Raw genomic sequence first — 13,612 nt, forward strand, 5'->3', positions numbered from 1 at the left:
TCTCAGTGGATCCCACTTCCGGTTGTACACAACACTGTGGCTGCGGCGCCGGCTGGTGGCTGTTGAAACGAACTACAAGAAAAAACGTTCACGAGAGATCCTACATGTTATACTTCTGTCAGTGTTTTATCGCCATTACTATTTTGTTGATTGATGGGTTACATTGACTTTGGTTTTTATTTTATTTCAGTTATTTTACTTTGGCTTTAAAGGTAACCAAAAGAATCCCTTGTTCGTCTAAAAATGGAGTGGATTTACTAATCTGTTAATTAGATTACTGTTCTTGCCTTAGTGCCTCCTGTGTCATTAAGCATACCTACCAGTCACATTACCACCAAGAAAGTCTAGCTCTGTTTTTTTTGTACTGCCCTCATACGCCATCTTTTTAAGTATGAGTTAGCTCAGAGAGTTGACTGCAAATCTGGTGATAGGTGCTGCCTAGGATGGCTGTCCTGACATTAACTTTAGTTGCTTTTATGTGCTGGATAAGGTAAGTCCCTCGCTGCTGAACATGGATCAAAGTACAATGAGCCTGAGTGTTTAGACTTTTGTTTCTCTGCAGTCTTGGTAATGTACATGGGAATGAGAAGATTAACTCAGACAACATCACTCGCATTTTGGATCGACTTTTGGATGGTTATGACAACAGACTGCGACCTGGATCTGGAGGTAATTCAGTAATTCTTAAAGCCTTGTGTCTGAAGACTTAGACCGTGTTTGAGATAAAGCTCGTGTTGCACTATGTGCATTGTGCAGCTGTTAATTACTGTTGCAGGTGGTGTCACAGAGGTGAAAACAGACATCTTTGTCACCAGCTTTGGACCTGTTTCAGATGTTGAGATGGTAAGATACTACTGCTGTAAGGAGATGTGTGTGTGCTGACTGTGAGAGATAACAGAGCTCCAGTGCCCAATGAATGTCTGCCTTATGGGCAATCTGCCATGAGACCATCTAATGAGCTTTAATCTGTTTGACCAGCCTTATAACTCCATTATTGATGGCCTCTAAATCAATATGACAACATGTCAGACAGAGAGAATGGATGAATGGATTGATTAATGATTATCTGGGATGAGTGGCATCCATCATTTTCTCGTCATCTCTCCTCACCTTCCACTGCGAGTTGAAAAGGCTCTTTAGTGTTATGCATGCTGATGAAAGATGAGCACTGTGTCTTCAGTCCATTGGACACTGGTTGTGCAGCCACTAACGTGTTCCGTGCATGCATCAGGAGTACACCATGGACATGTTCTTCCGTCAGATGTGGGTTGATGAGCGGCTGAAATTTGAGGGCCCCACTGAAATCCTGCGGCTGAACAACCGCATGGTGGACAAGATCTGGACGCCTGACACGTTTTTCCGCAATTCAAGGAAGTCTATCTCTCACAACACAACCTCACCGAACAAACTCTTCCGCATCATGCAGAACGGGACAGTCCTCTACACCATGAGGTGATCTTACATTGTACAGTTACTGTTTTGCGGATGGGATCTTTTGTGGACACAAGCTTCATAGGCTTGTTTCTGTGTCTCCTCTTGCTTTTAGACTGACGATCAGCGCAGAGTGTCCCATGAGGCTGATGGACTTCCCCATGGATGGCCACGCCTGTCCTCTCAGGTTTGGAAGCTGTAAGTACGACAGATGTGTTCAGAAACAGAAAGAATGATAATGTCCAGACTCCTAAGTGTGTCCCACATTGACGTTTGTCCTAACATTGCCTCTGCTATTTAGATGCCTACACAAGCAGTGAAATCCTGTTCACTTGGAGGAAGGGGCCAATCGCGTCTGTCGAGTGTCCCACGGAGTCCATGAGTCTTCTGCAGTATGATCTGGTGGGACAGACGTTGTCCAGTGAGATATTCAAGTCAAACACAGGCAAGGCTCACTGTCCGCTATCACATCGCTCTTCTCACGAGGACGCTGTTACAGCCGTGCCCGCTATCAGAAGTTTCATTTATGAATAATTCTCACGAGCTGATGAATCTCAGAGCAGAAAGAGGTTGAATGAGTCTCTTCAAAGTCTGCACTAGTGTCCGTTGCTCCCCCCGCAGTTGAGTCGATAAAAAAGCAAAGACTTCCTTGAGCAGCCATCTACTGTAAGATGCTTAAGTGGTCAGGCCTAATGCGTACGGTGTGCTTTAAAAAAGAACTATGGGGTTTAAAACCCAGTGAATGCACCGGCAGAAAGGAGGAAGGATGGAGTAGTGTGTGTGGGTGTGTGTGTGTGTGTGTGCATTTTCTCTTTTCACCAGAAGAAGGAGAAGTGCTCCCCTGCTGTGAACCCAGCAGATTCTTGCAACAGAGAGGAAAAGGATGAGGCAGGCTCCAAAACATAGAGATGATACCCATTTAGAAAACCTCTGTATCTGTGTGTGTGTATCTGTGTGTGTGTGTATGTGTATATGTGTGTGTGTGTGTGTGCGTGCGTGTGTGTGCGTGCGTGCATGACGCAGCGTGTTTTTGGCCTGTGAGTGTCTGCATGCATGTGTTTAGACAGAGCAGGGCAGTGTTACGCATAGTGACACTGCATGCTCTCCTCCTGCCCCCACCTCACCCGCTCCTTCCTCTTTGACTTCATCCCATTTCCCAGCGTCTGCGGTGCTCCCTCCTCCTTTTTGTCCTCCCTCTCTTCCTTCCTCCTGTCTCTCACATGCTGTCTTCCAGTTCGCGGGCTATTCCAGTCCCAACAGCAGCACTACATCCATATGTTCCTCTCAGCAGCTATTCTGTTTCAAGGGCAGGCAAGGGCATCGGTTCTGTGCTACCCCGCTCTGTCCCTCGGGGGTTGCTCTCTTCACACGTGCTGTTTATCTTGCAGGTCACTACTCTGTGCAGGTGGTCCATTTCCACCTCCAGAGGAAGCTGGGCTACTACCTCATACAGACTTACATCCCTCTCATAATGGTGGTTGTGCTGTCGCAAGTCTCCTTCTGGATCAACAAAGAGTCTGTTCCTGCACGCACAGTTGCTGGTATGCCCCTCTTTCCCACCGATGTTGGCCAATTCATTTGCACTAATCACGTTTAATATCATAATACATCTCCATGTTCGTGTCATAAATGCGTGTCTCCCGCCAGGCATCACCACAGTGCTGACAATGACCACCCTGAGCATCAGCGCCCGCCAGTCACTTCCCAAAGTCGCCTATGCCACCGCCATGGATTGGTTCATCGCGGTGTGTTTTGCCTTCGTGGCGTCGGCGCTCATCGAGTTTGCGGCGGTGAACTACTTCGCCACCCTCCAGGCCCACCGTCTGAAGAAGCAGAAAGCTCGACAAGACAAGCTCGAGGTGTTGGCGACCAGCAGCGAGGATGGAGACACCATCTCGGTGAGCGGCTGGCTTGTCGTCATTAGAACGTGGTCATCATTGGAAGAGATGTCCCAGCACATATCTGTGCCACATTTAATAGCAATTGTAGAGCCGTAATAAAATTTTTTTTGCACATACAAAATATTTTGAGAGAGAGAGATGATCTATTAGAATATTAAAGCTCCTGAAAACATGATTGTTAATTTTTAGTTTGTCTCTGTAACATTAAATATTCACATCTAAATAAGCATCAATTAAAGCAGTTTAAAGTTTCAAAAACAACATCCTTAGTTACTGTTTATCAGGAGTGAAATGAATTGTGTTAAGGAGTTCATCAGTCTGTGCAGATTGAAATGTTGCAAAATTCTGATTTTTTTTAGGTAAGAGCCATTTAATCAGAAACAAACAAACAAATTGAGTATATTGAAAAGGTAATGGAAGTAGTTCAGCATTTTGGGAACTGCACTCCTTCACATCCATGCAGAGAGACATGGCTGTACGGTAAATATATATAAAGCCAGCCCGCCTTAATGCTAAGCTAAGCTAACTGGCTGTTGGCTCTAGCAACATATTCACCGTACAGACGCGAGACTGGTGTCTCATTGACGATGTTTCCCAAATTAATGTCTTTCAAAACTGACAAAATGAATTGTTCTCTTATCTTCTGTGTGACCTGACTGTCTGCAGTGAAGTCAGTGATCAGAACAAACAGTAACGCTCTGGCTTCCTGGTTATAAACAGGGCTAAATATATAGCCTTACAGCCTCGTTTGCTACCATGAGAACTGACTACTGGATAGTAGATTTTCTTCCTGAACTCAGCATGAGAGCGACTTGCTCAGCAGCATCTGCTTCTGCCATCACTTGAGGAAGGGGGGGCGATTTGTATCATCTCAGATGCATTTACATAGCTAATAATGGTGAATGGAGGAGTCTCCTCGCTGCCGCAGACAGTTTGATGCAGCGGTGTTGATGATGAACAGGAAGCCAGCAGCTCCGGACTCAGCTGTAGAGGAAAAGAAATCATGCCACAGATAGGAGGTCTTTTTCTATGCATTTCCAAGTATTCACCCTGCCTCCTCCAGTCTTCCCATTCAGGGCACACCACACATTAAATAGTAATACACCCTGTTGTGGTGCTCTCATCTCCAGCTATATGCTTTATGCTAATACAGTAAGCCACCACAGAGTCCTCCTGGGATCCGTCTCACGTGTGGGGCTCATGGTTAGATGCTTTAAAAATAGCCTCAGTGCGAGAACAGAGAACAACTCCAACACTCCTCCCTGCATAATCTCCCAACCATCCTGTGGGTATCCAGCAGACTACCTGCTGTGTTCTATAAGGAAGCCATTGAGAGGAAGCTCCTGTGGGAGCAAACATTACTTCCAGGATGTATACATGACTCCAGCATGTAAAAATCACCATACATGTACTAGCTGGCTAGAAATTTCATGTTATTTTTTTTTTGTTTTATTTTTTACACTACCTACTCCCCTTTTTCCATCACTGAGCAGAAAACTCACACTAACCCCATCTCACCCCTCCTGCCTTTCCTCCAAATCACCCCCACCCCCTCCCACCAGTTGGACAGCAGCCCTCAGGAAGGCCTGAAGAGGAGAAACCACTCAGTGAGTCGCAGCGAGGCAGGAGATGCTCCGCCGCTGCCGATTTTCCTCCAGCAAGGCTCAGCTTTTCCTCAAATCCCGCAGCTGGCCGGCACCAGCCCCATCGACAAGTACTCCCGCGTCCTCTTCCCCCTGGCCTTCGCCCTCTTCAACCTAATCTACTGGTACATCTACCTGGCCAAGGACACCATGGAGAGTGCCAGGTACACCAGTCACATCTGATTATCTTGGTACACTTGGCACATCATCTGGTGATATTCTGTATTTTTATCGTTATCCAAACCCAACAATGAATTGAGCCTTCTAATATGTTGTGTCTGTGCAGCCAAAACCCCTTCATATCTTATTCCTATGTGCCATAGATCCCCTGAAACTGCTCCTTTATTATGATTAGCATGGACACTAGTTTATTTTTAGTCAATCCCACAGAGCGTCCCCTGTCCTGGTGCCATTCATACTCACTTGAGCACCAAATGTGTATCCATCCTCACCCGTAAAATATAGTCCCCAACAAATGCACTTAGTCCTGTCTGAGTAACATTTCTAAAAACTACAGATCTCAGCTTTTTTAGGATATAACTCGGATGTAAAAGCATTGTTGGTGTTTCATGGGATTAGCTGAAATATGGAATACCATCATCTTCATCCTTTTACTGTTCTTCCACTGCAGATAATGACAATTGAAATCAGTATACTTCCAACCATTTCAGCCATTCTTAGCCAGTTATGAAAGAGTGATTATCTCTAAGTCATGTTGTTGCATCTGAATGATACCTTGAGATCTGAGGAGCAAACAGTGTCTGGTACCTTATAGGAAAAAAAGTAAAAACAAACATGATTTTGTGTTGTCACATTTTTGCAAACCTTACCATTTATCTTGTGACCTTCTGGGGAAGGTCCCAGCCTGATTACGTCTTACAAGTAAGCCTCCCTTGCGCAGTTTCACCTTTAACCTTTTGAGTCTTGTGTGACAAGGCGGCAGATCCCAAAAGGCTTTCATGCAAAATAGTCAGCACAGCAGAGGCACACTTGGAGGGCGTCCAGCACTCTGGTACGAATGAGGTAAAAAGGCAAAAAAAAAGATCAGACAATGGACAAAGGATATTTATACACACTTGCTTTGTATCTCAAAGAGCCACAAACCTGTCTCACTCTGCTCTAATTATGATAGCTTCAGTGGAACAATAACTACCCACAGTTTTTTGTCAAAGACTTTTATCTAGGCAGTAAAGGCATCAATAATTTCTAATGCTGAAACAGCCCCGGGAGTTGTAAGCGAAAAAAAAAAAAAAAAAAAAGGGGGGGAATGATGTTAGGTGGCGTTGTTGCTGCATTCACGCCAGCACGGTGGCTTTTATCATCATCACAGATTTACTATACAAAAGTGGCTGGGTGCTCAGTTAATTTGAGAAGAAAAACATGCATCAAGCTCTCTCCTCTTTTATATAAGGCTCACCTGAGGGCTGGCAAAACCCCAGCCTTATAATGACAACTCGGCTTCTCCGTGGGGAGCAGGTCTCACAGGCGAAATAAACCAGAGCTTACTTTGTGCATGGAGGACATGAAAAAGCGGCTATTCGCTTTCCTGTTTATAAGTGAGCCACTTATAGAACACAAAGCTCCATGTCCAAGAAAGAAAGCGAGCGATACAGTGCAAAACGACAGAGAGGGAGACGGAGGGGAGAGAGAGATGTGTTATGTAACAGTGGGGAGTGCAAATCTGCTCATCATGCTTCTCATGTTCCTGTCAGAGAATTTTTATGGTTGTTTTGTTTATAACGTTCTGCAGAATAATGAGAGAGACAAGATGGAGAGCATGAGAGCGGCTGCATCACGTCTATTAGCTTTTACATATTTCTGCCACGTCTCCCACTCGGCACTTTTTGAAGAAGGCACAGAGAGGACAGGGAGCGCAGGAGCAGTTTGGGCTGTGCGGGTATACTGCAGATAGAGAGTCTCTGAATGTGGAGGGAGAAGAAGGGTTTCTGTATGCTCCTCTCACCTCCTCTGCTCTGCTGTGCTCTGCTCTTGCAGGGACGTGGATATCCAAAACTGAGAGGACCGGGAAAAGGGCACGTGCAGCCGGGGAGACCTTCAGCATCCAGCCTGCCTCACCTCACCCTCCTCTCTGCATGTGTGTGTGTGTGTGTGTCTGTGTGGACAAGCTCTCAGCAGTCACTCTGCTCTCATCTGACAGAGGAAATGAATCAGAAACTCATTTATTCTCCTGCCGCACATCCATTCATTTCACAGGCTGTGACCACTGCCCACTTGTGTTCTGATCAGTAGCTGAAGAGCTGCCCTTCACGGGCCTCAATCACTTTAAAGCTGCGTACACACAACAACTTCTCTGGGCCCCCGGACCGAGACAGACGCCACACACACACACGCACACATACAGTACGCATGACGCTCAGACACACACGAGCACGCACACCCAAACCAAGAAACACATCAAAAAGAAGTGGATGATATAATCTATGATGGCTGTAACTGGTGGTGATGCAACAGTGAACCAATGCTTTCAGAAGCCTGCCCTCTACAGAAGCACAGCTCCCACTACAACAAGATCAAAGGCAATTTAGAGGAGGCTCGCGTCCCTCCCCGCGGCTTCAGAAATGTACTCAAACCTGAGAAAATGAATTGTGGGATTGTGTTTTCCATCCCACCTTTCTGCTCTGGCGCTCTGGCGCTCCCTTTGCATTCGCAGATCCACTGCAGGTCCTGTGGAAACATCGCAGGGAAGAGTAGGATGTAATACCCATGGGTCTCCATGACATTAATTTTCTATTTTTTCGTATGGATGGTGCATCTCTGTTGGGCACATGTGTTTTTATGTAAAGTGTCTACCTGTAACTGATGGAGCGTTGTTCTCTGTTTAGCTGCTTAACGTGTGCAGGAACATAAGAACTGAGGGAATAAACTTGATCTTAAGTTGACGTTTTGACCACTTTAACCCTGCAGTGCATCCCATTGTTTGACCTTGTCAGGATACAGACAAACTTATCTGCCATGTAGTAGACATGAGAATAAAAGAAGCCTAGAATTAACGCCGTTGTTGTTCATTTCACTCCTGGCACAAACGCTTGTTTCTTCATTACGCACAGCCACTTGTCCCTTTAATATTTTTCTCTGCAATGGAAACTGCTCATCCACCATCATCAGTCTCCACTCTTTGATCTTGGGCTGGCTGCACGCATGCGCCTCTCATTGGCTCCTCTGCACTGTCTGGAGTAAGTTGGATGCGCGCTCTCCTCACTCGCATCGCGAAACCACCTCAAAAACTGTTGCGATGGGGAGGATCAGGAAAAACCACTTTGGGATTTTGACTTTTTCCTTACTAGTGACTTTCGTCTGGGCTCAAAGGTAATCCCGTTTGCGTCTTTTGTCCTCTGTCTCGCATGTCATGTAGCCTCTGTTAAAGCGTGCCTGGCGTGTGACATTAATAAGCTATTCTGCATCACACCACCTTTTTCTCTCCCCAGCGTCAAGGATATCAAAGATCCGAGCAATATGCCTCTGGTAAAAGAAACAGTGGACAGACTGATGAAAGGATACGACATTCGGTTGAGGCCAGATTTCGGAGGTAACGAGCAAACTGAGAACGGAATGTCATGTTTTCACGCCCTCCTGACGTGCAGTACATGTTAAATGACTCGCAAAATCTCCTTTAATTTACATAATCATCCCTTCACAGCCAAATAGGCCTTTCCAATTAGGTTATGAGAAATGATGAGCACATTTCATTTGATGGGGAGATAAGACAGGCTTTTTAACGTGATCGATCCTGCTCATCAATGTTTGATTATTCCACTAAAAAGATGAAATTAACAGCATTTTAATCTCATCTGCGTGTTGAACATGATTTTTTTTCCCTGCTCGGGCTGATGATGCACGAGTCTCCTGTAGGTGGAGGGGAGCAGAGAGGAACCTGAGCGCGCGTCACGAATTTGTTAAATTTACATGATGAGAGAATTATTCATATGTGTTGTATTAATGCCTCCTCTCCTTCACAGGTGCGCCGGTGGCTGTGGGGATGAATATAGACATAGCCAGCATAGACATGGTCTCTGAAGTCAATATGGTAGGTGAATCTTCATGATTATAACCCCCCGCTTAATGTTGCCAATTGTGCCTGGCACGGCTGGAATACCCATGAAGTGGGCAACTTATCACGGGTCAGTGTGTGCGATTGCATGCGAGAGAGCCGGCAGAATCTGAGCCAAGCTGAGGCATCTTGTGAATAGATTTTACTCGGGTTAAATAAAAAAAAAAATGTGAAGGCTTCCGTTCCCAAACACATCATCGCCATCCTCCTCTCGGTCTCCGCATTTGCAGCTCTGGTGTGTTGCTGCATTTGAATTCAAAACACACACTCACTGGCGCACTCGGACGCACAGCCCCGGCTGCGCGCGCGGAGAGCTGCCTCTGTGTGTGTGTGTGTGTGTGTGCGCGCGCGCGCGCGTGTTCCTGACTGCTTCACGTTGTCAAGCCTCGGTGGTGTAATTTTGTTGACACGCACCCCCACCCCCCCCTCCTCCTCCTCTTCTTCCTCCTCCTCCTCCTTCTTCCTCTTCATGCAGTTACCTACAAAATGGATAAAAAAAACTCCTTCTTCTTCTTCTTCTTCTTCTTCTTCTTCTCCAAACTGGCATCATTTGATGTTTTTTTTAGAGGCTTTTTAATTCGGCGACCAATCACATCATCACCGTCTACGTAAATGATCTTCCCCCTACTTGTCAGATGACGTGAGCAGTTTGTTAATAATACATGTCTGGTCACACAGCATATTGCAACAGAAAAAAAACCCCAAAACCCCGGCTTGATCTTTGGTGCACAAAGATGAGCGTCATGTGCGACTTGGAGAGGACAGGGGGGGAAAAGTTCAGCAGCCCATGCAAGAGCACCACCTATTGATCCGTGTGACTGACTGACAGACAGACAGACCGCAACCCACAAGAAACCCACAGCAGTATTAACTGCTTCAGTGTAGCTCCACTGCATTAAATCCACCGTCTTCCTGCTGTGGAAGAAGTGCTTTTGCTCATGTCATTTGCGATGCTTTCAGAGACAATATGAAGGGCAGTCTTTGCAGAGAATCCACAGTGAGCGAAAAGATGATTTACAAAGCAGCTTCTCCATGGAGCAACATAATAGAGATGTTATATAAGAGGATGAAACACAAGTTTGCCGGCAGGAACGGAAGGAGACGTGTTTTCTATTATTAATTGAGCCATTTTGCAGTTGACGTCTTGTTAATTTTGCCTGTCAGATTTTTTTTTTTTTTGATCGTGGCGACCTGTCAAATCTGTGTGTCTGATGGTCATTTTCAAACTGCACTGAAGGAGTTTTCAGCTCATAAATACGACAGCGTATGTCAGCTTGCTTTTGGACGAGGGAAAGCACTGAATGGTCAGAGCTTTTCCTTTGATGGAAATGATTTATTTTGGTGGAGGATGCATCCACAACGGAAGTGCCTTGGGGGTCCGGGGAGATTTGAAATAGAAACCCCTCACTTGCTTTCGTCCTCTCTCTCTCTCTCTCTCTCTCTCTCTCCCTCTCTCTCTCCCTCTCTCTCTCCCTCCTCCATCCTTCCCTCCCACCACTTTGACTGGATCCCTGGCTGTGACTCTGGGCTCAGCAGCCATGTAATCCACCTCTGCCTTGCTCCAAAGGGTTATCTTACTTAAGAACTAGGCATCTATGCAAGCATTCATCTGGAAAAAAACACTGCTTCATACATCCGTGTGTGTCTGTGTGTGTAACAAAACACAAAACTGTGCACAAACAGTGAATGGCGACTGACGTCATGCAACTCCCTGTGGCTATGAGAGAGCGTTCATCTCGCTCATTTCTCGGAAAAGCTCGCCCTGCCAGATCTGCACAGGCGTCCCTCTGACACGACAGACAAATTTAGACAAAAAGTAGAAAAAAAAACAACCCTCGTCTGACTTGTGTTCCACACGTTGTTGTTACCTTGTGAAAAACCCTTCCTGCGACTTACATAACAGGCCGGACTCTCCCCCTTTCTTCACGTCCAGCTCTCTTTGGTACAATGGAGGATGAGATTGATCTCAGAGAAATCAATCAAATCTTGCAGCGTGATCACGAGGACGGAGTCGGTGACCTGTGCTCGGCGCGGGGCCGCTTTGATCTTCCTCATCAGGGGCAGCCGCTTTTAAGATTAAAGTGCTGAAAGGGAAAACAACACAGAGAGGCGAGGATGAGACTGGTGAAGAGCAGGGTGGGAGAGAGGTGAAGGTTACTGTGATCAGCGTCCCCGTCTCCTCTAATGATATTCTACATCCTGGTGGAGGCGGAGGAAAAGTTACCGCAGACCCCTTGTTGCCACATGAGAGCTTCCTCATTAACCCCTCAACATACAGTTTCCCCTTTTCCTCGACTTAAGTGGCTTTAAGGTTGGAAGCATTGCTGCACGCTGCTCCTCGCTGAAGCTACATGACGCTCGAGCTGAGGGGAATACTCAAACCCAAGATGGCTGCACAGTTGCATCAAATGGATCTTCTAGATCTCTGTGCATCGTTTTCTACAAAATTTGAGCCTGAAATATTTTCCATGATGCTGGGATGCCTACAGTGATTTGAAATAGTGTGTGGGTTTGGCTGCACAGCATGAGTTTGTAATGACTGGCTCAGTGCTTCAGTGAAGTTTGAGGGGTTTAAAAACAAGGCAGCTAATTTTACAACTCTCCAGTCTAACGCTGCAACTTTCTGTTTCAAATTATTTTCCTGATCAGTTGCTCTGTCAGGTGAAAAATGTGTTTGACAAAGTTTCTCAAGCTCACGATCATGTCTTCAAGTGTTGTTTTGTCCGACCAACAGTCCGAAACCCTCAATTTTCAGAAGGCTATTATAAAAAACTGAGAAAAGCAGACAAAAGACATTTGAAAATCTGTGAGTTGTGACTTGTTTTGGACACTTTTGCTTGAAGAATCACTTAAATGATTAATCAGAGTTAAAAAGTCAAAGAATGAAGTCAGTTTTAGATGGTAGAAGTCCAGGGTTGAAGCTGCACACATATAGAAACGCTCTCCTTCGAAGCAAGGAGAGAAGTTGCATGAAAAGCCATTATGTAGGCAGGCACATTGGTTAAAATGTCAGCCCCACGGGGTCTTAATCAGGGTGGAACGTGGAAAAAGTGCTAATCTGAACTAGATTCTGATTTTTTGAAATATTATAACCCCAAACAAATTCACATCAGTGACGCTTCATTCCAAACGAAGGCTGAATTTTACACCAACAGTGTGAGAACCAAAAGGAAAATGGAGTAATTTTCTGTGAGAAGTGAAAGAATATGCCTTGGCTTTGAAATCAGTGTCTGTGAGCAGGCCTGCCATCATGGCGGTGAGCAGGTTTTGGGTTGTAGACAGCTGCTCACTCCTCTAATTAAAGATAAAAACGCCTCTGGTGGAGAATGAACTCTGCGTTTTGGTCCGGGCTGATTGAAGCCATTGTGGCATTTTTCTTCTACGCTGACATGAAGGGCATGATGGCTGTTGAGGTGGTGTTTGAGCACGAAGCGGGATTCGTGGTTTTGCCGCTTCTCCCTCCATGCGATGTGCACATGCAAGAGGTCGGTTTCGCATGTGTCATAGTGCCATAGCGGGGCCATTTTTCTTTTTGTGCATTCCCGTGTGATCCACAACGATGGCCCGTTGAGGCTCAAAGGTCAGCCGTGTTGTCGGGCAATAAAAATGTGCAGGTCAGTCAGCGCCGAGGTAGCAGCCTCGCCTGCATGACATTACAAATGTGCTATTTTGAGAGGGAAGTGTCCTCCGAGTCCGAGGTGTGACCACACATCCTTGCTGGGTGGGCTTTGCTGACTCACTGGGGTTAGTGCAAAATATGGCACAGATATGATATCATGGCTAAGACCCCCCTACCCCCATCCCACCGTCCCCTTTATCTCTGTCTGTTCAGTGCAGGCATCTCGCTCCATCACTCATCTCCCACACTTAGCAGCTGAAATTGCATTTGCATAATGCTGTTTGTTTTTGCTGAAATCACAGATCCAGGAACCGAACCCCGGTTACGGTGCATTAAAAAGTGTTCTGCACACAGCCAGTGCAGCTGATTAAATACAAGTCGGGTCTGTTGTCTCAGCAATGCATCAGTGCTGCATAATAACATCCTCAGCGTACATCCATATGTCGAGCATAGCCACAGTATGCACTCCGAGGCTGGAGTGAGGTAAATGAGTATTTTCGCTCCTCGTCGTGTCTTCATCACGCTTGTTAATTACATGTAAAATACCTGAGGTTGGTGGTTGTTAAGAGGCACTGCCTGTACTATAATACTGTTCTCTGAATGTTAATTAGCTGGCTGTGAATTAAAAGATTTAAACAAACCAGCTGTGGTGGCTTCTGGGATGGAGGAATTAGTGGGGCGTGAGCGTTGCCTTTATTACGATCATTATCCTGACGAGCGCCGGTTTCTTTACATGAGTAAGGGGATCTGGCCGTCAGATAACGGGGGGTGGGGGGGGCGATGACCAGAGGGAGCGCGTCGCAGGCCAACGTCCGCGTGAGAGACGCAGCTTCTTGTGCCTGTGAATTAGCAACCATTTTGATCTTGTTTGTCCAAACTGATCCTGTTCCATTTTATTTTCAGCTTGTGGAAAATAAGCTTGTGTTATTTTTACTCAGTGTTGCCATGA

At 46.0% G+C, this 13,612-nt stretch overlaps 2 protein-coding genes across 4 annotated transcripts in view; both read left to right on the forward strand.

Annotated features, from left to right (window-relative positions):
* Positions 1-473: 473 nt before the first annotated feature.
* On the forward strand, positions 474-7,865 carry gabra6a (gamma-aminobutyric acid type A receptor subunit alpha6a). 2 transcript variants are annotated; one of them, XM_041943782.1, is made up of 9 exons: positions 474-669; positions 776-843; positions 1,232-1,452; positions 1,547-1,629; positions 1,733-1,876; positions 2,820-2,972; positions 3,079-3,329; positions 4,895-5,139; positions 6,971-7,865. In XM_041943782.1, the coding sequence occupies exons 2-9, from the start codon at positions 841-843 to the stop codon at positions 6,990-6,992; spliced, it is 1,122 nt and encodes a 373-aa protein (XP_041799716.1). In that variant the 5' UTR covers positions 474-669; positions 776-840; the 3' UTR covers positions 6,993-7,865. The 2 variants fall into 2 exon arrangements, with proteins under 2 accessions (XP_041799716.1, XP_041799715.1); XM_041943781.1 differs by having other exon boundaries at positions 474-843.
* Positions 7,866-8,228: 363 nt separating this feature from the next.
* Positions 8,229-13,612, forward strand: part of gabrb2a (gamma-aminobutyric acid type A receptor subunit beta2a) — a 28,915-nt gene continuing 23,531 nt past the window's right edge. For both annotated transcript variants that reach the window (XM_041943778.1, XM_041943779.1), the window contains exons 1-3: positions 8,229-8,302; positions 8,422-8,522; positions 8,953-9,020. In XM_041943778.1, coding sequence (XP_041799712.1) covers positions 8,229-8,302; positions 8,422-8,522; positions 8,953-9,020 — 243 coding nt within the window. The remainder of the gene's footprint in view (positions 8,303-8,421; positions 8,523-8,952; positions 9,021-13,612) is intronic.

Source organism: Chelmon rostratus, chromosome 9, assembly GCF_017976325.1.
Source record: "Chelmon rostratus isolate fCheRos1 chromosome 9, fCheRos1.pri, whole genome shotgun sequence".
NCBI lineage: Eukaryota > Metazoa > Chordata > Actinopteri > Chaetodontiformes > Chaetodontidae > Chelmon > Chelmon rostratus.